The following is a 27,052-nucleotide window of genomic DNA, read 5'->3' on the forward strand; positions in this document are numbered from 1 at the left end:
AAGATCTTAGAAAAACATTTTTTTTAAATTAAAATTAAGTAAGCTAGCCTCAAAAATAAAACAAGTTAAATAAAATAGTATATATTAAAATAAAATCGGAAAACAAAATACATAGCTTTCTCCTCCTTTCCTCCATCTTACCCCAACACCTGGCTCAGAGCCTCTATACTGAGCCAGATACAACAGATGTTGAGGATCTGCAAAATTCCTTTTGATATCAACAGGGCTTGAGTCTCCCAGGATTGGGTTTACTGCATGGAATTCAGAGGCATGGAAATGTAACTGTTGCTGCAAATTTGCTCTAAGGACAACACACGGCCTTTGTTTCATGCCTGGATCATGGAGCTGGATTAAAACTGGAAAATTAGCCTGTTTTTACCCAAGGCAGCATGCAGCCCAGCAACACCTGGTGTAACACGTACAGGGTAGGTGTCTAATAGGAAACACAAGATAACGAAACAACAGGCTGTCATGTAATCGCTCCCATTGCAGAAATAACATTTCTTGGCACTATTTTTCAGGTGGTGCTAACCCTCCATAGTATTAGATGTCCCACAAGTTGAAGGCTAAAATAAAATGTCTGATTTTATATTTTAAAGCAAATAACAAGCTGGGATTTAAACATTGTTGCAACTCTTACTCATGAAGAACGGAATCACAATAGTGCAGTTGAAAAGAAGAGACAATCTGTTGAGGTTAATGTACTGTTATGTCTGTAATTGGTGTAACATAAGTGAGAACAGGTTTATTTCATAGCTTTGATCTGGCAGCTTCCAGCAGGTTTGCAGTTTATGGGAAGAAAGGATTTGCTACTTCATTTATAGATCAGTGAAATACACTTGCATATAAAAAGTGCAAAAAATAGCAGGACAACTATAAGCTTTTCCCAGTAAAAGACCTTTGAAGTTCAACAATGAGATTTAGTGCCTCAGTCTTTTGGTTTATGTACTTAGTCCTCTAGGAAGTGAAACTTGTTATTCTCTTCTGCTGAACTATGAAGTAGTTTTAGAGAAACAGTCATTAAAATTGTGTCCAACCCAGCAGCATGAGGTAGAAATTAAAATTAAGTAGGTTTAATATAGCAGACAATGTATGGTGCTTCTGAGAGGATATAATTTATATCTTTAATTTGCTTAGTTACTAGTTAACTCTCATATTTGCTCCATTGGCAACGTTCCCCTAAAAAGCTGTAATATCTGATTCAGATACCAGAAGTTAAAATTCTGGCACTAAGAAAAATAGTCTCATAGTCTCTTTTGAGGGTTGGTTCCGTTTTTTCGTAACAAATTATCAGTGCAACCTGACAGATGATCTTTGTCAATCAAGCTTCTGTAAGCTACAGAGACTTCTAATGTGAAAAAATAGGCGAAGCGAGGAAGGTACAAGAAAATAAAAGTGTTTATCTTCTGAACTGATTAATATGCATGCTTCTTGGTGCTCATGGCCTCTTCTGGTTTTGCATTACCTTTTCAACAATATAGACAGTACAGAACTGAAGCTATTTATTTTAAATCAAGAGTCCAGATGTTTTCCCTCACATACCAACACCTCTGCTGGCTGTTAGTACATCATACCAAACAAACCCTTAAACAACCATCTGATAATGTGTTCTTTTCTCTGCTATACTTGTTCATAAATATTGTCTTCTGGTTTTGATGCCATAATCTGGTCAGCTGAAAGCTTCTAATCTGCTGAGGCAAAAATGGACAGTTACATTTCAGGTCTCCTGCCATTCCTCCAGCCTCTTCCAGCTCTGTCCTGATTCATCAGTTATTCCACTCAAAAGGACTAATACAAAAGCCTATTGTATTATTGCAGCCACTTCAATCTGAATTTAAATCATAAAGGATGCCAGATCAGCATATTGAAAACACAAATCACCCACACTTGCAAGGTAAACTGCTAAACCAGACCTTCAGAACAGCTTGGCATAAATAACTTCCAACACATCTTATAACCCTAAAAAGACTCCTCCCTGTCTCAGTGCCTAAAGTATCTGACAGAAAAGTGACAAGAGACAGGAAACACAGAGAGAAAGAGAAAGAGGGAAGAACAAGGGTTCCACAAGTCTGAAGAAAATGAGCATCGTGTCCCTTTCACATACCTGAAAATAAAGAGATCTGCCTTTTGTATGCCCAGGACAGCAGATGAACTTACTGCCCACTGTGCTTCCCTTCTTGAGGCCTGTTCTGCCCCAGGAAAATCTGTCTGAGAAAAATCTTTTTCCCTGGGTTCAGTTATTGACTGCTACCAAAGACAGCCAATGGGCTACAGTAACACAAGGCAAATGGATCTCCCCAGCCTGGTGCAGGGTCTCTTCACCCCACTTCCTGCCCTCCCCTGAGAAGCAGCAGCAGCATCCCTGCAGACAACAAAATCACACAAAGAATTCATGAGCAAAAATCTGACTGATTATGGTATCCACGGAGTAAGTTCATAGCTGTGCCCATTGAGATGGCCTGACAACTATACCAGCCCAATTGAAGGAGTGAAAACCTTTTTCTGCAGGTATCACACCTGCAAGTGGAAGTTCCCTAAGTGAACAAATATTTGGTCTCAAGGAAATTTTCTATGGAATTTAGAAATATACCGAGTGGTAGGACCTACAGGAAACTATAATCTCTTTAATCTATTTTAGGTAAAAACCAACCAAATGAAGACATAAAAAAAAAAATTATAAACACCATTAACGTTACACTACCAACAGGGAGTACACACACATATTTATATATGTATACATTTGCATATATAAATATAAAATCACACGAAGCTTAGGCACCAGTACCTAGTTAGTTATTTAGCTACTCCTCTTAAGTTCTCTCTAATTCATAAATCAGACATATGCTTCTCCAGAAGGCAAATAGCCCCAGCTCAGCTGGGATAAACTGTCCTCTGGACATGCTTCTACCTTACCATTGTCTGTGCAGAACTGGGAAGAACAGGTATCACAACCAAACTGAGCCGGGTGGCACAAACCCCTGCAGTTATGCGAGTTCAGAAACACCTCTTGGACATTTCTTCATGGTGTAAGGAGGCACAAACATGAGCTGCTGTTGTATTGCTAGTGAGATGAAGACAATGGAATAACTATAATACATTTGGCCAGATGAAAAGTTTTCTAGATTTCATCGACTCTGATGAACTCAGTGAGAGCATAAACACCTACCTCACAATTACACTGTTGACACCTAAAAATAGGTGTCAGAAGCTGACTCTTCAAGCCTACCACCTACGGTATTTCAGTAAGGAATCACAGCAGATACACAACAGACTAGTTACATGGCCTTTAAAAATGTAAAGGTAGACAAAACACTGAAGAGATGACATTACTGTATTTCTATAATCCAGTTACTCGGTATGTAACAACTTGTACCTGGATACACACAGCAGAGATTGTGGCTGCTTGTACCAGTGTTTAAGGACACATCTCCTAACTTCACCTAAAGAAAATCCACAGATGACAAAGTCATTTTAAAAAAAATTCATCGCTCACAAGGCGAACAGCTTGTCTGAAACTGTATAATCCTAAAACCAGATGAGAAGAGACTTGAAGAATAACAGAATATATATACCAGAATATAATGCATATAACAGAAGAACCTATATAATAGAATTTATGTGAGCCTGCATCTGATTTCCAGTGTCATAGGTTCTAAATAATGTCATTCAATCTCATGAGAAGCAGCTCAATACTGCTGTCCTAAGGTACTTGGTAGATATTATAACATCAAATGACTCCCTCACACAGAAGAGTATGCACAAAATATCAGAGAGTTGACAACACAAAAAGAGAAATTATAAGTTCTAGAAAGAGTACTAATGCATATTTAAGTAGCTATGTATTTCTGTTACAATAGTCAGCCTCTGAAAATGCAATATTGTAACAATTTCAGAGAAGATAAGCCCAAATCCAGTTAACTTTACCAAGACAAAATGTAGCAAAACTATAAATAACTATGATTCAAGGCTGACTTTCCAGAATTCCCAAACGACATGCATTTTACCCAAAGGGAAAATCCTGAACATAAGTTTGGAATCTCCTAACGTAATTACAGCACTGCCAAAAAGGAGGACAAAGGTCTTCCTCCAGAGAGTTGCTAACATTTTCAGTGATAACAAGCAATGAACCCACTGGAATCATTACAAAAAGACTTAGTTCTGTATTACTAATCATACCATTTAAAAGAAAAAAAAAAGTGGTGACTAACAATAAAAACTAAAATCAAGCACCCAAACCAAAACATGTAAAATGAAATTATATCCAATGAAAAGAAATGGCTCAAATGAAAAATGATAAATGCACATGTAGAGCTTTGTATTGACAGAAGAGATTCTATTACTTGTTAGCAGTTGAAAGAAAGGAAGTCTAAACCTCTGACAGAAAATGAAATGGGAAACTCACTTCATGATGATATAGATGAAGTCATTCCTGTCAAACATGCTGTCAGTTTATGCAGTGGGATTTGCTATGCTACATTATACAACTGCTGCACAGTACATCATACAGAATAGCTGGTATTGTGAAAGTGTGTAAATTCATGTGCAGAAAACCTGTGCTATGGCAGCTATATAGTCATAAAAAGGAAGAGTCTGGAGCATTTATTAGAAGACAACTATTTTTCTCAGTACAGTCTAAGTCAAGTAGAACTTGTCTCTGAAAAGCATTTGTGATTTTATTTTATTCCTTATTTGTATTCTTCATAGGTCACTGCCTTCTTACATATTCAGGAAGATATCCGCCTTAAGACAAAATTAATACTTGCCTCAGTTATGCACTGTATAAGTTATGCTTTTTATATTAACATGTTAATAATCACAATACAAGCATTTTTCTTTTTACCTGCTTTGCGAAAATACACATTTGGTCTCACTAACAAAAAATTATGTGCACTTCAGCCATGTCTTTTGAATAGTCTGGTATGAGGTATAATTGCAAAAGGCAGAGATACCCTTTCAAACTCATCAGAATAATATATTAAAAGCTACCCTTGGGTTTTTGCAAATAGTTTTTATTGATTATTTGCTTCTCAAATAAATCTACAAAGAATACAAAGCAAATGGAAAACTAAATGGCCAATCAGTAGATACTGATGATCACAGGAAGATCAAACAGCAGAAGTCTTCAAAGTTTTGGCAACCACTCAGTCTAATTCCTATCACTTCAAGTTGATGGGCTACAGTGAAACATGGCATATACTTAGTAAGACTATGAGAGAGCCCATCAGTCCACTTCTTTGGATGTGGGGGATCCTATTTTAGAAAAGCCTACACAAACAGAGATGAGGCATCCTAGATGAATCATAAGGTCAGGAGAAAATGTAGGAAACGGAACTTATTCAGGAATAATGGCAAATCATCTTATCCATGCTACCCCATTTCTATTTGTAATTTTCCATGCTCTGCTCGAATAATCTTACTTAATATAACACAACCTTACACTTAATGCAACAAAAGCTTTTCCCATTTAATCTGTGTTTGAAAAATCTGTGTCTAAAGCTGGTAGGGTTTGAATGCTGATCCGTAAACTTAGGACCATTCTTCTGGTGTGCTCAATAAACATTTAAAGAGGAAAAACATAAGTCAACCAAGTGAGCATAAACTACGTTATTTAGCACATTTGACAAATGGGATTTATCTTCTACTTTGATTATGAGAATATATGTAAATTAGAAATTAAAGGAAGAAGTGTATCTTTCTTCTTGTTTACACACACCTACTTTATATGTGGGATTTTGGACAATCGAGAGCTGCTTATTTTCCTGAGAATAAATTTACATCTCACTCCAGTAACAAAGCACTAGATCATCTAATAAAATGAGCCCTTTTCCTTCTAAAAGAAAATTAGCATTGATTAGGCGTTTATTCTAAGTGCAGGAACAGGAATGGCAGAAGCAGAATACATCATTAATGTAACCACTCCCAGATAAGCTGCAGCATCAATACCTTTTCCGATTTTATGATACAGATTATCCAAACTAAACTAATTGAAACAAAATGTTTGACAAAAAGTAGCAACATCTACATATCTGTTTTATTGCTCATTCCCTGATCGCTTCTCTTTGATATCCAGCTAAGAAGAACAGCTGTGGCATTGCCTCCCCCACTGAGAATCATCACCAAACCTCCCTGTGAAAGTATTCAGCTTTCTACTAATGTAGTAGTATGCAGTAACTTGACTCTACACAGCTGTTCCATTTGCCAGTTTTCTTCTCTTCTTTTTGTGTTTTTCCTCCCTGCACTGAAAGCCTCCTGTTCCCCTTTTTCATATCCTTACCTACATCAAAGCACATCATCATATGGAAATGACACTGAAATTGCCACTGTTGTTTGAATGAAGCAAAATCACAGTCTCAAAAGATAGCAGGAATACTAATATATCAATATCATAGGATACTGCTTGACCACATGCTGGCCTGTTAAGCAGTTTTTTAATAAAACCATTAGTTCTCCGAGAAGGAAAAATAAACCAGAAACCAGCAAGCCTAATCCAGATGACGAACTATAGCAGTATAAAACAAACATGACTGAATTTATTTTTAGACTTGATCCTTAGAATGCATTTCAAAGGGTTACTCATTTGCATGTCTTTTAGGACTGAAAGCTTCAAACACAGATATACATTTATATCTATGTGCTTAAGAAGTCTCATTGATTTCACCAGTTTTACCCATTTTTGTAGGACTGTAGATAATCTTTACTCTTTGAACCAACCATGTCCTTATCTTTGTGCCTTCTACAGCAGCACATTAATCATAATGTAGTTGACTAGTATGACATTAAACTATGTTAAAAAGTGTCTTTGACCCTTCGTGCTACTGGATTATTGCATCTATCACATCTAGCTAATGTTCATAATATTAAAAAAATATACTACAGAACCTGATTGAACATAGATACCATCTTTGTCCTGCTCTTGAGGGACACTTATAACCACTATACACTGACATGTTAGAGTTACCAAAAGCTACCTTTTTATGTTGCAAAGTAACTTTTTTCCCCTCTATCCAATGCATTCAATTAAAAATCAGGTATTAACACAAAACACTAGTCTTTTACCAAAACAGATAAGCTTACCAGCAAACTGGGAACTCAGTGTGAATACTGTGGTAACAGTTCCCACTCTGTTTGCACAAAAGCATCAATCTGATAATACAGTATCAAGGTAAATCTCAATTTAAAAAAAAAAAATATTTTAAGCAAGTAACCATTCATATTTGGATGATAACCTTTGAGGAAATATTTATTTTAGGTGTAAAATTAATGGATTAAGAGAAAAATCACTTGGAGGCCAAAGGCTGCAAATTTGAATTCTGTGCATAAGGAAATAAAACCCCAATTTTAATTTATGGTACTCTGAAAAATAATTGTACTACTTTAATCACTTACCTCTAGCTTTCACCTATCAATCTCCCCATCAGTTTCCACTAATAAAAGTAATTTAAAAATATATAATTGTTTTTATTCTCTGTGGTCCCTTCTCTTCATAATTTTTTTTTTTTTTTTTTACTATCCACTTTTCCTTCTCACTCACTTAAACACATTACTTAGGAACTCCTGGGATATACTTATGAATTTTTCTCAAGAAATAGCAGGAAAGTTTTCAGTATCTTACTCTCTCATATGAAAACTTTTGCATTTGTATATTTAAGTAAAAATCAGTTAGGCTACAGAATGACTGACTATATGACCAGTGATTATGTAAGCAGATCAGACATCACAAAAAATCACCACACAGTCAAGGCAGGAAGGCACCTCCAGAAATAATCTGACCCTGACCCCCTGCTCAGAGCAGGCCATTTCCAGCCAGGGTTTGAAGATCTCCAGTAATGGAGATGCCACAACCTCTCTGGACAGCCTGTTTCACAATTTGACCATCCTCACTTTTTTTTTTTTCCTTATGCCAACCTGAAATCTCCTGTGTTTCAGTTTGTGTCCACTACCTCTCATCCTGTCACAGAGCACTACTGAAATAAGCCTGGCTCTGTCATCCTTAGGCATTCCCTGTCAGGTATTTGCACACCCTGGATCAGATTGCCTTGAGCCTTCTCTTCTCCAGGCTAAACAGTGTCACCTCTCTCAGCCTCTCCTCGTATGAAAGATAACCCCAACCCTTAATCGACTTTGTTGCCCTTTGCTGGATTCGCTCCAGTAAGCCTGGGTCTCTCTTGCACCAAGGAGCCCAGTCCTGGGCCCAGCACTCCAGGTGAGTCTCACCAGTGCTGAGCCCAGGAGAAGGGTCACCACCCTCGGCCTGGTGGCAACGCTTTGCCTAATGCAACCCAGGGTGCTGTTGGCTGCTTTTGCCACAAACGTGCCAGATTAGAGTATAAGGACAAAATCAAACCAGTCCAAGGAAGATGAAGAATGACTTTTCCTAGTATTAGCTGGGTGAGCAGGAACTTTGCTCTGATAGAGAACATTCAGACTTAAGCAGTTGGTTTCAACTGGAATGGCTGCAAATGAGTGTCGTAACCATGATGCAGTCGCTGGCCATGAGGAAATTTTCTCTCCAGTCAGGAATTCCATGCCTGCCAAAACTGCAAGTGTAGGTTCATAGAGGTTTCATTGGGTCAGTTTGGTCCTTGCTGTTAACAACAAATAAACATTATTCCCCTCCCTCATGAGCACCAATCACAATACCAAAAAATTACTGACCAGGTGTTTTCCAAGTAATATTATCCAATATTTTACAAAATTCCATATGGTAGTTTTTCACTCTGAGAAAATATCTTCCCTTGTCCCAGGTTAGGCTGTAATAGCACTTATGTAAAACTCAGATTTTGGAAAGTCTCTCCTATTACTCAGTGGAGAAAGATGGCTCTGACAGTTGTTATTCCATCTCAGGTACTATGGAACAGGTTTTATTTCAGAATTAGTAACAGGTTAGTGTAAAAGGCAAATCTGGAGTGTTAAACTTTAAAAAAGAGGTGAGGGAAGAAGATTACATTTGATTTTTAAAGCTTCCAGGGAACAATTTCAAGCAAAAGTGCATGTGAAAGTGTTTCAGAACAGAGACAGCAAGTACAAGAAAACTAATTACTATTAAATATTTTTTTTAGTAAAGTCAATTGAACTGAGTAAGGAAGTTACAGAGTCTCTCTTCCCTGTTAGTCAAGTTCATCATCTAATCCATACATCACATCACAAAATTAACTGTGCTGGGCAATTATATGTAAATTATGTTGGAAATAAAGTTGGAAATAGTCTTATTCTCTCAAAAACCTCTACTGCTAAATAATCAAGAAGAGTAAGGAACATTTATCTATCTCAGCTACCTACTGTTGAGAAAACAGCTGCTTGGACACCTTAAAAACAGGCAAGTACCTTTAAAATATTGATATAACAGAAGAGACGAGTGCCTTACATGCTGTTCACATCCCTCGTTTTAGAGCAAAACAACACTGAGAAAATATGGGTACTGTCCATACTATACATTCTTAGGTCTAACTTAAGGTACGGCATACTTTCATATTATGCACAATTCCTGCATCTAATGGAAAACTACTTAGGTAACAGACTAAGTGAACACGAAGGCAGTAATAAATTTGCTATGTATTTCATTCCAAAGTTATTAACTCTGCTTCATTTATCATATGCTGTCACACTTTTAATCAGTCTATACTACCAATAATTCATCAGTCACCATAGATTATTTCAGATACATTTTGTAACCTGTGTATACAGTATAAAGCATTATACAGTTATTGTTTAACTAGGTGTCACATGCAGTGTTCTTTGTCAAATTTCAGTGAAAAAAACTCTGTGATTAAATTCATTTACAGGCTTAATATTAAATGATTGCATTCATAAAACAACAGGATAAATCCACAGTAGCTTCAAAATTATATCCAATATTATGTAAGTCATATAAAATGTCACATACAATTATTGTTATAAAGACAAAGTAATTAACACAGTTGAGAGTTCGTACCCCTAGAAGTATGAAAGCAGAAAGTAAAATTAATTATTTTCATCTCCCTCATATGGTTACTTAGCAAACCAGGCCTCATGGGGACACATGATGTATTTCAACTACACAATTAAAAGCAGCACATAATTACACAACTCCTTGGAGTAACTGGTTTGTATCCTTGAAAATTCTCCCGAAAGTGTTCTAACTGTGTGAATTGCCTCAACGATTCCATTTCTGTCAGTTCCGACAAATGATGCATGCAAATACATGCTTATATAAACAAACAGCCTGTTTATAATGCAACAGTTTAATATAATTACATCATCAGGTAATTAGAACATGGAGTTGTGTAAGTCTCACCCTTCTCCTTCTGGTACTGAATGAAACACTAAGTATTAGAGGAAGATTAATCTCTATTAGAGACATTTGAGCTAATGGTTTCTGAACATGAAAAGCAAAAGAAACACCTAAAAATGTGAAACTTTCCTAGACAAGCAACTTCTGCTATATAAAACACGTTCCACACAGCAAGACATTATTTTCCTAGTTTAAAAGAGAAAAAAAAAAGATGGATTGACGATGGCAGAGCAGTGGATGTGGTCTACCTTGACTTCAGCAAAGCATTTGACACCGTCTCCCACAGCATCCTCACGGCAAAACTGAGGAAGTGTGGACTGGATGATCGGGTAGTGAGGTGGACTGCAAACTGGCTGAAGGAGAGAAGCCAGAGAGTCGTGGTCAATGGGGCGGAGTCTGGTTGGAGGCCTGTATCTAGTGGAGTGCCTCAAGGGTCAGTTCTGGGACCAATACTGTTCAATATATTCATCAATGACTTGGATGAGGGAATTGAGTGTACTATCAGCAAGTTTGCTGATGACACCAAGCTGGGAGGAGTGGCTGACACGCCAGAAGGCTGTGCTGCCATCCAGTGAGATCTGGACAGGCTAGAGAGTTGGGCGGGGAAAAATTTAATGAAATATAACAAGGGGAAATGTAGAGTCTTGCATCTGGGCAGGAACAACCCCAGGTTCCAGTACAGGTTGGGGAATGACCTGTTAGAGAGCAGTGTAGGGGAAAGGGACCTGGGGGTCCTGGTGGACAGCAGGATGACCATGAGCCAGCACTGTGCCCTTGTGGCCAAGAAGGCCAATGGCATCCTGGGGTGTATTAGAAGGGGGGTGGTTAGTAGGTCGAGAGAGGTTCTCCTTCCCCTCTACTCTGCCCTGGTGAGACCTCATCTGGAATATTGTGTCCAGTTCTGGGCCCCTCAGTTCAAGAAGGACAGGGAACTGCTGGAGAGAGTCCAGCGCAGGGCCACAAAGATGATGAAGGGAGTGGAGCATCTCCCTTATGAGGAAAGGCTGAGGGAGCTGGGTCTCTTTAGCTTGGAGAAGAGGAGACTGAGGGGTGACCTCATCAATGTTTATAAATATATAAAGGGTGGGTGTCACGAGGATGGAGCCAGGCTCTTCTCACTGACAACCAACAGTAAGACAAGGGGTAATGGGTTCAAGCTGGAACACAAGAGGTTCCACTTAAATGTGAGAAGAAACTTCTTCTCAGTGAGGGTGACAGAACACTGGAACAGGCTGCCCAGGGAGGTTGTGGAGTCTCCTTCTCTGGAGACATTCAAAACCCGCCTGGACGCCTTCCTGTGTAACCTCACCTAGGTGTTCCTGCCCTGGCAGGGGGTTTGGACTAGATGATCTTTTGAGGTCCCTTCCAATCCCTAACATTCTGTGATTCTGTGATTCTGTGAAAAAAAAAAAAGCTTGAGAGTGTAAAGCAGAAGACTGCTGGATTGCCAAAGGCGATATAAACATTTTTAGTGATAAGGAAATAAAACTACTACTGCACTCAGAAATTTAGTTTTTTCATTATTTGTGTAGAGAATTCTTTATCAAAACACTGCTTTTTACCTATTGCCTAAAACCAGCAGATTAAACCAGAATCATAACATTGCAGGAATCCTAATGACTATTTTCACATTATCCAGGTCCACACAACTGCACAAAGAACAAGAGAGAGACTGCAGATCTAAGTTGGTATGTCATATTTAACCATAACTTCGATGAACTCTATAAACCTAGGTAGTCAAAGTTTCTTTCAAAAGACTCATAAGACAGTGGTCTTTAATCAGAAACTACCATTTTGTCTTACCTTCTAGGATCTGGATTCAGCCTGGCTGATGAAAGAAAAAAAATATGACTTAATGTGGAAAGGAAAAAAAAAAAAAAATCAACTGGAAAACTGTAACCCTGGCTGAAAGCATTTAGGACCTTTTCTATTCTGGGGCAGGGTTTGTGGTTATACTACATACACTGGATGTTAAAAAACAAATTAGAGACGTAGACTGTATTTGAATGTGTCTGGTTTTATATAGGTACAATTTACACAGCAATTTTCTCGGGATACAAGTAATTGCCTGGTGTGTTTTATAGGGTAAGGACATTTCTGGCCCACCGTACAGACTTAAAAATAAGGCTTATGACTATTTATGGTTTCTTGAGCTGGTCATATGGATTAGTGAGCAATAACCTCCTTCCACAAAGTACATAAATGCATATTTTTGAGATTCCAGTGACTTATTAAAGCTCCTTTTTGTTTGAACCTTTTATATGCATAAGCTGTTCACAAACAGCCACGCTTTTGCCATGTTCTTATTTTTCATCCTAATGCATCAAAGTGAATTGTAAGACAGAACTCTCACATGGAGGGTATGAAGACTGGAAGAATCAGTGGAGCAATAACTGGGGGACAGATGAAAACCCACACTCTCCTGACCATTCAGCTGACATAAAGCACAATTTTGTGAATAAAAACATTTATTAAAGAAGGAAATGTCCTTAATATTTGCTCCATTATCCAGTTTTGTAGCAACGTAGATGGACAATATTTGCAACACTACCAGGAAATGGTACCTATTTGGACAGAAAGTTTTTACAATGAAGACTATTGATATGGAGAACTGTATTAAACTATTGTATATATTACCCATCTTAATGAATTAATTAATTTTACAGCTAAGCACTCTCAAACTTACATAAGCTTACTTTTCTTTCGAATGATTGTCTCGTCTTTTTTTTTTTAATGAAAAGTTTTATACAAAAAGAACCATAGCATAACATTTGACTTTGTGAACTATAGAACAGTTCATAAACATGGATGTTGCTCTTTGTTTATAGCTGGCCTCAGTGCAAGAGAAAGATCCAGGCCATATTTAACTTGCTAGTATATCTGCAGCCGTAGCCTCCACTAATTTATTCCCATACTGACTTTTACTGGCATTGTCCATTCACTTTATATGAAACTCACACACACATCATCAGAAAAATCTTTCAAGTACTAATGGAAAACAGAAGTTTATGTAAGGTTGTGTTTTCGTCTGCACGTATGTCCCTCCAGTAATGATAAATTGCTACAAAAGCACCATTTATCATTTGAGAATAATGCAAAGCCTTCAGAAAAACCTGCGGTCACTACAACAGCTTCACACACATTAACACATTGTATTACTGAGTAAACGAATGCACTGCTTGGTTCAAATAATTTACAGTCAACTCTCCTGAACCTAAAATATTTGATGTTACTGAAATCCCTATTCAAGTAAGAGAACTGACTAAAAATGATGCTCTCATTACTATGAACATACACCAGTAAAAAGATACACCCTTTAAAATTAATTGCAGTTAATGACTATGTCTCAAATCTGTGATAATTGAAAGAAAGAAGATGCAAATTTTGAAAGGGCACTTTACCGTAGTTCTTAAAAAAAAATGCAGAAAAAGTGGTGTTTCCCAATTATGATTTCTAAAAAAAGCCATATTCTGTTTACTTAAAGAGAATTTTCCTTATCCCAGTGGAAATAAGGAACTTTACTTCTACTTGAGGAAGAAAAAAAAAAAGAGAGATATCCTTCAGCAGAAGGGCATTTGAAAATCCAGTTATGCTTGTTATGAGATTCCTCTTGGAGGCTTAGAAATGGTGCAAATAGGCTGATATAAAGAGTGATAGGCCCAGGAAGACAACCAAGTCGATCTACACAGAGACAGATCAGCAAGCAGATGCAAATGGAAAAAGCCCACAAACTGCACTATCAAAATATTTCCTCCTGCAATCATCAACTCTAACTGAAGTCTAAAATTATTGTGCTGTTGTTGGGCAGGTATATATGAATCTTTTGGGTGCAAAAAGCTATATAACTTTTTTACCTCTGCATACTAATGTTTCTTTTTAAGATGTAAGAATAATTTCTCTCGTACAGCCAAGATTTGTGAACAGAATTATGTTTGCTTCTTGGAAGTGAAACAAATAGAGGCTCAACAATAGCTTTTACTCTGGAAGATCTGGTGTTTAACTAGCAAAAACCTGGAAACAAGAATTGAAAATTTAATCTTACATCTCAACTGAAGTGCAGGAAAATCTTTAGAAGAAAGCTAACAGTTCAAAGCAATCGTTCACATGATGAACATTTTTATGTACTTCATTAGTTATGGTGGGAAGGACTTGTACACATTTATATTTCCTGTCATCTGTAGCTCTGGATAGTTCTTATGTGGAAACTAAAAAAAACCCAAAATACTGGTTGAAAAAATAACTAGGTCTACAAAGCCCCATTACAGCTAAAAATGAAGCATTTGACCTAAATTTTTAAGTATCTTTATTTTGCCAAATAATACATTTTTCAGTGATCACAAATACACCTTCTATAAATACTTGATAATTCAATTGTTTCAGCATCATTACAACCCAAAACCTAATTTAGAGAAAAGACTATATTGAAAATTAACCACCCTAGTCTAGAGCTATCTTCCATTCAAAGCTGCTCTTCAAGGTCATGCAACTGAATTAAAAAACACACGAGGACTTAAGGTATATTACTATGAAAACAAATTAGCATAAAGACAGATCACTATTAAAAATGTCATTCAGACTTCACCTTTGTTCAGTGCAACAGCTATATATTTCAGAGTATCATGTAATGGAATTTAACAGCAGTTCAGTAAAATAGTTAAAATAATCTTTTAACACAGGAGCACCAAAAGAAGGTAGTAGTATTTCCATCCAATGTACTCACTCAACATGTCACTTATAAGTAAAATTTTTCACAGTATATTTTCCATAAACAAATTAAGGAATAGAGTCTTCAGTGCCTGGAATTTCCGTTTTTGAAGTTTCTGACATAAAAATCATGCGCTATCAAGAAACATTGGTAGAAACAGCCCTGCCTTCTAAACAGCCAACCAACCTCACATTTAAGGAACCTAAGAGCTCACACAGACATATGTAGTGAAGAAAGTATAATGGAAGTGTAACAACATATTTCAACAGCACCACCTCAACTAATTATTTTTCTTTCTCCTCAAGATTATCTGGAACACCAAATACAACATTCTTACTCTGTTTTAAGATTTTTTGTTTCCAGAGGAAAACAACTGTCCGAAAACTGTCTCCAGCCATTAACTCTGAAAATGTTAATCGTTATCTCTTTTTATTGTTGCAACAGAGCATGTTGACAATAATCAGCCAAATACCAAATTAACATTTTTCACCTATTTAAAAGTAATGGAGAAAAACTAATTCAGTTAAGCTACAGAGAATAAACTTGATGCAATTTATATAATGTCTAGAAATATCAGAAATGCTTAACAAACTCTTATGTCTGTCAAGTGTTCAGTTCAAGACTGTAGTTTGGTAGATCAATTCATTTTTATGCGATTAAAAAAATCTAAATGACCATTTCAGCAAAGTTTCCTTTCCGTGCATTTTAAAGCTGCACTTCAAGACACTTTTGCAGATGTATTATACGCTGAAAGATGTCAGACAGAATCATGATGTGACTCATGTTAGTTCCCTGCAACAATTTCCAAAGCAACACTTAAAGGTTAGTGCTAGAACCAGTTCTCTTTTCCAAAACAATTACAGTTTCATTGAGTAGTTGCACACTGGAAAACACCTGACGACTTTGGATATCTGACATGTCTATAAAATGAAGTGTTCACTTACCTGCCACTGTTTCATGAGCTCCCGAACCTTTTTGGCATCCTCTAGTATCTTTTCTTTGTGTGTAGCATCCTGCAGGACATTCGCAGTTGTTTCAGCTTCCGTAAGCCAAGCAAGGAACTTTTCAAGATCCAGGTAGAATTGCTGCAACATTTTTAAGGCTGATTCCAGTGCAGCTTCGCGCTCACAAACCCTGCGCAAGTACATATGGTCAAATGCAGAACTCTTAGGAAGTAAACAAATCTTAATCATTAAATAAAAATATAAGAAAAGACACACTGTATATTTTTCATGTACCAATCAAGGTAAGTTTGCAGATACATTAGCTACAGAACTCTCATTGTATGTTTAGCAGGTAGGCTTCCTTTTTATCTTTTCTCCTGAGAGATAGTAACTGGAATTCATCTGGTATAAAATTAAGCAAAAGTACTTCTTTAAAAGTACTATGCCTGAAACATGCATAATAAATAACAAACGAAGAAACAAACAAAACCCCACAAACAACAAAAAAACCTCAAAACCAGAAGTAATTCCCTACAGTGGGAAAACATATTTTAGAAATCACTAAATAGTTCCTGGTCACTGCATGGGATGATGAATTTAATTATTAGTTTTCATGACTTAAAACCTTTGGAGATGACAATCAATGCCTTAAACCCCAATAATACTGAAGTTTGGGGTTTTTTTCTGTGTGTATTTTTTTGTTTGTTAAGGATTTTTTTTGTTGGGGTTTTGTTTGTTTGTTTTTGGTTTTTTCTTCTTCCTTTTAATCTAAATGAGATACATTACAAGAAAGATCATTATCAGTTACCTAATAAAATACCATTTTTAAATACAAAGGCTACCTTATCCTACTGGAATATCTGAATCATAAACTGCAAAAGAACACTGAAGGCTCTAGAAAATCTGGTGCTGAAAAAACATTAAGATATATTTATGTTATATTAGCTTTCATGTGCAATGTAGGTGTCACATGTACTCACTGATTTGTTGCATTGAACTTGAGCTAAATACAGATTCAGAAATGTGAGCAGGTAAGTATGACATACTGTTCATTAACATGATTCTGTCAAGCCTACTGAGCTATTGTTTTACATGCATATTTGTTTAACATCAGTATGATAATTGACGAATTTTTAAGCTCAGAAAATATATAGTAAATTCATCTGATAATTAGTGTTACTTCAAGTGGAATGAATTTAATTCGCTGCACAGCTATGTTTAGTCTATGAATCTTTGGTGATTTGGATATTGCTAGATAGACTTCCTGTCTAGTTTTATAGTTATTTTGACAGAGACTAAGATAATAGATTTTAGCAGATATAATTTCTCAAGTTGTAATTTATCATAACTTTAGCAGAGGAGGCCATGATACGTCTAAGTGCTAATCTCTATATCAAATCCAGTTTGCTGTCATGAAGAGGTTGTACTCTTTGACAGTTAATGATATCATTGTAAAACCTAGTATACTAGCTGAAATTAGAAAAGAAACAAAAAAATTAACACAAGTGTTGCCAAGTACCATTGACTTAAAATGCTGGTGCTTTTTTTGTTAGGTTTTTGTTTGTTTGTTTCTTTTGACAAGCATAAGTAAATTGCAGCAGAGGATAGTGAGAACAGAAAAATTCAGTCAGAGTACAGGCAAGTACAACCATTTGAGGAAAAAAAATTCCTCCCTGAGTCAAATGTCACAATAGCTGTCACATTTCCGTCATATCTGCAATCCTTTAACATCTTATTTGCTTTTCCAACTATTTTGTAAAAAAAAAGGATTCATTTTAAAAACTTAGAAATGGACTAGATTTTTATCTCAGCTGGACCTGTTCCCACCTGAAAGAATTCTCCACGTCATGGCACCTTTAGCCTGTCTGAGAATGTGTCCCTAGGGGCCTCTTAGGAGGACAGTAAGACACATTTAGCTTCAAAATAGTGAACATGATCTCTTTCCCAACTTTATTCTACATGGACATAAGCGTGGCTTTTGGTTAGACCACTCTTCAAATTTAAAACAACTGCAATGAAATAATTTGTTGTTCTTTTGTTAAACTAATATATAATTGCATAGATATCACATTTAGAGATACTAACAATATACATTAAATCAGTATAAAATTAGAAAAAAGACAATAAGAAACAGAAAATCTTTGAGCTGGAAGATACTGTACTGATTTATTTATCACTTTTAGCTCAAAAATAGGATCACATTTATTTGATAGAACTTGGAAATGGAATAAACTCATATAAGCTAAAAATATTTTACCCAGTTCTTCAGCACACAGTTATATTGTGAGATATGCTTTATAGCATTATTCTAATTCAGTTTTCAGTGTGCAACATGGTAACTAATTTCAGCACCTTTGCAGAATCAGGTGTAACACTTTTTTCATATGCAGTTCCTTCAAAACATTAAAGGCACATTTCAAACTACGATCCACCTGCATTCCAATAAATACATAGCAACACTCTAATATTAAACACAGTGAAGGTTAAAAAAAAAAAAAAAAAAGAGGCCTCAAGTCTTTTTGTGTATATTTGACTTTTTGCATATTATCCTGAGAATTAGGATCCAAACCTACATTCATCTGCAAGTATAAATACCTAGTGCATTTTTAATCTATAGAAAATAAGAACACAAGCACAGATGAGAAATAGATTCAAAGGGAGAGGTATTAGAACTATTACTCAAAATGAGAATTTACTTCTGGACTACATGAAAAAATATACTGTTTTACTGATCAGGGTAAAGAATGAAGTTTTAGTTATGAAGAATATTTTGGCACTTTCCGTGATGCACAGAAATCTTATAGCACAAATTCTTTCAGCCTACAGGAATGTGTTACTTCTCTGTATGCATACTGATACACCCACCAGAAAACATCTAGTACTTCGCATTTTAAATTTTGTTATATCTAACATGCAATAAATATTCAACTACATTGACAGCTCTGCAGCATATCAATAAGTTTCACTCTACTTGGCTTTCTAATTACTTCAAAATTATGAGGTTAGAATAGAGAAAAGAAGGTCTAAAAATAAAGAATAAAACTGAGTATCAAATCCAGCGTGTGATAAGATAAATTGCACAAAATTATAGGCGAGACAAAAATACATATAGCGAACAAGACAGTATTATACAAAAACAAAATAAAGATGCTTTATTTTTAGTTTCTATCATCCAAATATCTTTAATGCCATAGTGAATGCAAGCTGTAAGAAAAGAATGTGAAGTATGTAGAAATATATTTAAGCGTAAATGGAAAACTGCACAGAAGGAACACTAGATAATACTGTTGAAATACTAGAAGATAATAACAAAACTTATTTTTGATGGAATTATTCTGTTTTTCTCTGGTCTACTATGATATAAAAATAAGCAGATAGTGGTGCAATCAAAAGCTTCTCATTCATAGGAGAAATACTAAAGGTGGAATTCATCTTATTTTCACCTAGACACCCAGAAGTTAGGCAACTACAGTGCCTCTGCAAAACACGGAGAGAAGCATTTCTGGAATTTGATTCCTCCTCCTCCCTTGTCTGTACACATCCATTGGACCAGATTCCAGCTCACAGTGATTTTTTTTTTCTCTTGACTACAATGGTAGGTTGCTTATGCAATTTTAATTTTACACAAGCCTAAATTTTACATAAGTAAAAGTAGGTATTAATAAGATGGTCCTCAATCTGGTCTGGGGACTGATTTTTAGGATGTAGTGGCATCAGTGAGAGGGGACTGACTGACTCTCGTTGTCATATGAGCTTTGTTGCAGGACAGAAATCATGGTACTCTCTCAAGAATGTGTCAGCTGAAGGCTTCAAGCTGAGGGAAAATGGAGGCACACCAGAGGAAGTGAGTCACACAATGTGTATAAGTGTGAACATTTATCTTCACAGGAAGAAGTTTTTAATGGTTTAAAAAAAATCCGCAAAAAAAGAAAAAATTCTAACATCTGCTACAAGACATTGCTGTGATGCTGATAGCTTTTAAAGCTAACATTTTTAAAACATAGCTGTTTAAAAATGTCTGGGAAGATAAGCAGGGGAAAATAAGTTATCTGAAATCTGCGTGATCTTTAGGTTTATAAGCAAGGTACTGTATTATTAACTAAAAGTCAGAGTCTGTACTGTGATACACATACAAAATACATACATACAACAGAATTGAAAAATCTGTAAAACTGAACATCCTGTTACAGAATCTAACAAGAAGAGAAACTGCTGAGGTATGGGAATGATGGCATAATTAAACTTATTACAAGAATTCTTCATTCAACAATCCCCAATCCCAATACAATACAAGGAATAAAGTGTGTGGAGGGGGGGCTCCATGAGCATGAATAACAGATTTTTCCTCAGCTGTAGTATTTGCTACATAATTTGGAATGAATCATTCACATTTTCTGAGTATCTGTTTGTCTATTTGAAATTGGAATGCTAATTCACATTACAAGATATGTTGGCAAGGGTCAGTGTTTAAATAATATTTTGAGACACTCAGATAACAGGAAACATAGTATGATTATGCCAATGTACAGTACACTGTATTAATACAGAATATATAATATGTGAGGAAATACATTGAAGAGTGAGCACAGAAAATATTAATTTCTGTCCCACAGGTAATTCTTTAAGGGCGGAGAAACTCTTCATTGTTCAGTGTTGAACAGATCACTAAATCACACTTCCAGACTATGGTAATCTCATATTATCACAGTGAAATGTAAAATAAAATACCTTGGACTACTGGCTGACAAAAAATGGTTTTACTTCTATAGCTCATGTGGCTCTCTCTACATAACTGTATTTTCTCCTTTCCAACATCACAATTCAATACAATTAAAAAAACCCAAACAAACAAAAAAACAACCCTCCCAAAACAAACACAAAACAAAACAGCCCTAAACCACCACATTACTTGGATTTCCCTTTTCTGGAGCCATCTATCACAGACAATTTGAACTACATACTGCTCCTGTTAGTACTGGAAGCAGTTTGCACTTCTTTATGAGGATCATATCCCTCTGTCAGTGTGACAAAGGAACAATTGAAAATCTTTATTGGAACATTTAATTTTTACTACTAAATAAATAAAAGGTCTTACTGGTATCTCTTCTTCAGCTGCTTTACCTTGGGCTGATAAAGAAGCTATCAAAGAAGCAGAATAGTTTAACCTCCAGTAAAGTGGAAATACAAGGAAATGTCATGGATGCAAAAAGGAAAAGAAAATGAAATTCTTAAAATGAACACTGAATTCTTAAAATAACTATTAGTGATGGAATTTTTAAATGGGAATTCAAAATAAATCATGCTAATTAATTTTGGGAATGTTCCTTAGAGGAACTTTCTTCCAGAATCTAGGGACTATGTTTGGTAGTGCCAGTTAACAACATTAATAAATGCTAGTAAGTGATTAATCTGCAGATTAACTCTGGAGCAGTTGATAGATGTTAAGTATGGAAAACTATGTTGAGACAGCATTTTAAATACTGTTTTCATCTGGTTTTCTGGATCTCAACCAGCTTGACACCTCACTCAGGGACACATAGTATTTTTCTAGCAACGCTTTTGCTTAAATGTCCCCTTCAGTTTTACCATCCTGACAGAGGTTACTAGTTTTTCGCTCCTGTAGAGCATTGGCAAGTGTATGTCCATCTGAATTTTTTTGAGTGATCTTTATATACACATGCTTACAACCTACTAGCACCATTTTGTCTGGTTTGTTGGAAAGCATTCTTCACCAATTTGATCTCAGAGTAATGGAATAATGTTCACCTGCATACAACTCTACCTCTAAATGACTTCTATGCTGCAAATGATTCAAAGGTCTTGAAGTGCAACTAAATGCAGAGCTACAAGATCGGCATCTGAAGCATTCCAGAGATAAACGTTCAGATAGAGCCGACATTCATCTGCAGGCACTTATCCTTCCACTATTGGGGTGAAGAACCAGGAAAGCTTTGATGTGCTCAAAAGACAAGCTTTTTTTTCTTTTTTCTTTTTTCTTTTTTTTCAGTCATTTTGTGCTTTAGCCTCTTCCAGTAAGGACTAAGGGATAAATCTAATGATAAAAGCTCCCTCTAAAAAGGCGGCAATAACTTTCTAGAACTCTTCGCCTGATCTTTATCACTGCTAATATCTCCCTGAAGAGACCTGATGTGGAGAACTGAAAGAAGGAAAGATTTCATTTCAAAGGTGAAAGGGTCTTTGAACAAACAAGAAAAAAATGGCTTTTTTGGAGCCCAGTGGGAACATATAGGTACTGCCCTGCCAATTCAGGCATATGAACAAGATGCCTACCAGTGACACATTTCTTTCTGTATTTCTATATGCGGTACTTCTCTCTGTCTTACATTTATTTCTCAACAATGGGATCTACTGGCTGAAAGCTGACTCTCAGTATCTTCTGATAAGTTGAAGGACAACTCTACCTTGGCTAAACTGACCATATTGATTATGTATGAATAACTAGTGAAACAATTTTAAATTCCAGGTGTAATTGTGCATACAAAGAGAATAAGTGCAAGAGCTGCTGCAAAATAAACACACAGAGGCAGTTCTCTGCAGATCCTCTTTACTTCTGCGTGAAAGAAGGACGAACCCCCTCAATGTCCTCATCCTCTGATTGGAACTCAGACTATCTTTCTTGATATAGACATAGCATTGTTCTTTCCCTGATAGTCACACACAGTTTCCTCAGTGATGACAATCTCTTCAGACACTAAAACTAGAACATCCTGAAGCATCTCCTGATCACAGTAATGAGCCAATATAATTTTGTCCTTTCTTAAAAATCTGTTGACACAAATCGGTTTCAAAGAGCAGGTATTCACTCTGGTAAGTGAGAGGCAATTGGTTTTTTTGTTTGTTTGTTTGTTTTTTCCCAACCAGTTTTTCTGTTGTAAAAATCTGCAAAACCAGAAAATATATTGTATTAGAAAATGTTTCTCATCTTTATGTACTTAGGAAAATGGATGCAGAGAGAAAATATATCTTCTGCTACTGCCCATTGGCTTGCTTGGTTCTACTCTTATACCTGTCATAGCACTTCTCAAAATAGCCAGACCCTGTATGAAAATAACAAAAATCATCAAAACTCCTCAGCATTTTCCTTTGAACTGCTGTCTTTGTTACTAAAGACAGTAAAGCAACTTAAAAAAAACCCATCTTTTTTAATTTAGTCTGTTCTTTTCTTTGTTAAAGCACCACTGATATTTAAGGAGGAAAAGAGGAGAAAAAAAAAGAAAAAAAATTGTGTTTAACTATGAAGTATCAGATCAACCTTGGATGTTAATCCCCCATCTCTCCTCCATTATCATTTGTCAGACTGAGAAGGGTTGGTAAATGCAAAGGAAATGTCACACCCTGGGGCACAAAATTACATACATAGATTTTTGTATAGGACCTTTAAATAACATCTTTTTAAATAGGCACCTGCCAACATCAGCATAGAGGTTCTGTGTTAATACAGAGGAAATTTCCTTGTCAACCTTTTAAAAAACAATTTCTATCTCTGCTTGTAGTCTGTTCACTTCTGGGATCCCACATTCCCAAAAGGCCTCTTGATGGGAGAACAGGCATAGAGACGGTTAGAGGAAATGTTTTCTAACAGGCTTTTCTGCCTCCATTGCTTTTGTCTCCTTTTCCTTTCTTGCCTTGTCATTAGGTATAAAATACATAAAAACATAAGTGTGCATTTTTCCTATGTTCATCATAACCATAGATTACCACACATCATGAACTACAGAAAAGTCATTACCTAAACTAAGTGGATTATTTTAATTCCTTTGTAATTAAAATTACTTACAGCTTATCTTTTAGGTTATTGAAAACATTCCGTTTTTATTTGGGATTTCTAATCTCCTGATAAGTTTTCATTAAAATCAATCACTTTCCAGAGGATAATTGTTAAGAATTACAAGTTAAAGAAAAATGAATCTGGACAACACACAATCACAAATATATGAAGTAACATCAAAAATTCCGTGTAGATACAGGAAGATGTTCTGATGGACTCACTCAAGGGGCTTTTCTAAATAGCCCTTAGTTAAAAATACAATTTATTAAGATAAAATCTTTGCTTTCTGAGACAGTGAAGTGTAATTAAAAGTGATTATGAGAATAATTATATTCTAAAGGCACTTGTTTTCTTACCCTTAATTACTGTAGAAACTGCAGAAACAACTACATTTAATAAGACTGTGTGGAATGCACTGATGGCATTACATGAAACCAATTAGGGCTCACAAAGGATACTATTAAACTCTTAGTGTAGTTTTCATTTAAAGCTGCAACCTCTGAGGGCTGAGCTCAGCGGCACAGCAGAACAGCCACTTGCTGCCATGCAAGAGGAAGAAGCTTCAGCTTCCAGACTGGAAAACTTCTCTGGCAGCACTTACCGTTTTTATTGTACCATGCATCATCTCAAGTTAAGTGAGACGAACACTAAATAAACACTTCAATAAACACACACATTGACTCAAAATATTTTAAAACAACTATTCCAATATGTCAATATGTTTAAAGAAGCATAAAACTGCTAAACAGAAATAAAGATGATGGTGAAGGTCCAGCTCTATAATATTCATCTCAAAAGCAGCTGGTAACCAAAGCTGGTTAGTGTCTGAGAAGAAGAGATAGCAGACTGCCTGCTGTTTCTTATATCTAGATAATCTAATACAGTAATATTAGCTGTGAAGAACCACTCCATATCTTATATATAGTTATTCTTTACTAATCTTTAATATTTTCCTACAGAAAACTGAAATATAGACTAAGTTGTTCCCCACCATAAGGAGGTAATTAAAAGAGTTCTACTGCACAAAGATTGTAATAAAACAGGAACTATAATCAGAAGTAATATGAGAATGCAGACTAAAACTAGTAAATTATTATTATGGAGTTTCAACAATACTTGGAGAAACTGTAACTCTAGTGCTGTTCCTTGGGATCACATAAATATAAATAAATAATTAAATTCCAGCTCCCAATTCAGCAAATTCAGACAATGTTCAAGTCACATTCACTTCAACAAAACTTAGATATGTGTCTGATATATTATAAAAGCCCTACAGAGAAAATCCCGACTGCACTGAGATAAATGGCTAACCTTCAACTGACTTCAAAGGGAACAGGATGTTCTGTGATAGCTCTACCTCAATTCTTTTTTGGACAAATTTCAAAGATAAAAATTCTTAGCAGAAGGAAATAAAACCCTTCAAACAACTGTTCTGGACAATTTAAAAGAGTGGAGACAGACATAAATACACCGAAATACTAAGTCTGGGAGTGAGGAGGTCTGACTATTCTGCTATGAAAAGCCAGGAAAAAAGTGGATATATCTGGAACTTCATGTACTTACATGCAATTCTGGCAGACTCATCCAAATCTAACTCTAAAATAGTGCATTATTTGCAGTTTTCTTCCTCCTCAATAAACTTTGAAATAATTATCAGGTGCTTACATTAAAAAGACATCTGATTTGTCTTGTGATATTGTTTTGTATTTGTTGTCATGCCAGGATCCTTTATATATTCTAGATGATTTATCCAAGGTCTGGGGAGATGCATTTCTTTTCCTTAACATGTGTATAACTGTTCTCAAATCACTTTCCAAATTTTAGTCATGGAAATGAATGTATAACTGATGCATTCATCAGTTTAACTGATGATTCAGCTTTACTTCAGCTCATGCAAAGAAATCCATAAAGTATATCATAAGCTCCTTAAAGGAAACACACCCCTATATTTGTTCTATTATTTAACTGAAAGATATGTTTTAAATGGTCTTGTATAAACAGATGTGTTAAATGAAGACTGAATTGCCTTGTATGTGGCAACACACAGAATTTGAAACATCAACATCCTTCAATCCTCCTCTTTTTGCAGAAGGAACCAAACTCGCATTTAAAAATCATTCATTCCCACCTAGCTGCTGTTATTGTTGAATAGGAGGCCTAAATCTAAATAAAAGCCTGATTAAAACCAACTTGAACTCTTGTCAGCTCAAGGCTCACATTCACAATTGTATTTGACATGATAATCATCATCATATCTTAAGACTGAAATCTGGTTGGCAGTCCTTGACTGAGTTCTGCCTTTTCCAATTAGCTGAAAAATTGCATCCCAGTTCATCTTCCAGGAAATATGTTTACATTTATAGTTTTTCACAGGTGAAAGGGCATGGCAATACATTCTAAAATACTAACTGGATAGCCATTTTGTTTTTAATGTATCCATCTCTGGTAAAACAATTTGAGGGAGGGAAAAAAAAGGTAACATACATACCCAAATGATCTTGCAAGAAATAACTCTTATCTGTCACATGGAGGGGGAAAAGTCCCCAGAAATGTGAAGACATAACTATAGATATTTTTTCTACTTGAATACTTTTGAGAAGGGAATTTACAAAAATCCCAGCCTCTAGTTTTACTATCTATTTATTAGCAGGAAAAGAATGTAACTTTTCATTATGGTATGGTTAAAGAAACAATATTAACTTCCGACTCTGAGATAAATCAGTAGAAATCATGAAAAGACTTAAACAGACAGTAGCTTGTTTCCATAAATTCAGTCACAGAACGGTTGAGCTTGGAAGGAACCTTTGGAGGTCATCTTGTCCAACATCCTCTGCTCAAGCAGACTTCCTAGAGCCAGTACCCAGGATCATGTCCAGGCAGCTTTTGAGTGCCACCAAGGATGGAGACTCCACAGCCTCCCTGGGCAGCCTGTGCCAGCAATCAGTCAACCTCATAGTGATAAAGTGTTTTCTGATATTCAGAGGGGACCTCCTGTATTGCAGTTTGTGCCCATCACTTCTGGTCCTGTCACTGGCTCTGTCCTTTTTGCACCCTCCAGAGTCACAGGCACATCCCATCAGTGTCCATGGACTTACATATATATGCCCAGTTTGCTCAGGCCCTTCACTTCAAAAAGGCAAAAACCAGCAAGAAAAATAGGTCATATTTCACAGTCAGTTATGTGCCATTTACCGAGATTCATGGAAGGCACATCCCAAACCCAGCACACGGTTGGCCACCTAAGAACACATGGGACATGATGACAAATCATAAGGTGATGCCCTCTATGCTTTGTGTTATTCCAAGGAATTCCTACGGATGAAACACTTAGGCACAAACATCTT

General features: G+C 36.1%; 1 protein-coding gene across 11 annotated transcripts in view; it reads right to left on the bottom strand.

Moving 5' to 3' along the window:
* Positions 1-27,052, bottom strand: part of DMD (dystrophin) — a 1,281,342-nt gene that overhangs the window by 238,707 nt on the left and 1,015,583 nt on the right. For all 11 annotated transcript variants that reach the window (XM_065627016.1, XM_065627025.1, XM_065626998.1 and 8 more), the window contains one exon: positions 15,920-16,109. In XM_065627016.1, the coding sequence (XP_065483088.1) occupies positions 15,920-16,109 (190 nt within the window). The remainder of the gene's footprint in view (positions 1-15,919; positions 16,110-27,052) is intronic.

The sequence above is a fragment of the Caloenas nicobarica genome, chromosome 1 (genome assembly GCF_036013445.1).
Source record: "Caloenas nicobarica isolate bCalNic1 chromosome 1, bCalNic1.hap1, whole genome shotgun sequence".
In the NCBI taxonomy this organism is placed as follows: domain Eukaryota; kingdom Metazoa; phylum Chordata; class Aves; order Columbiformes; family Columbidae; genus Caloenas; species Caloenas nicobarica.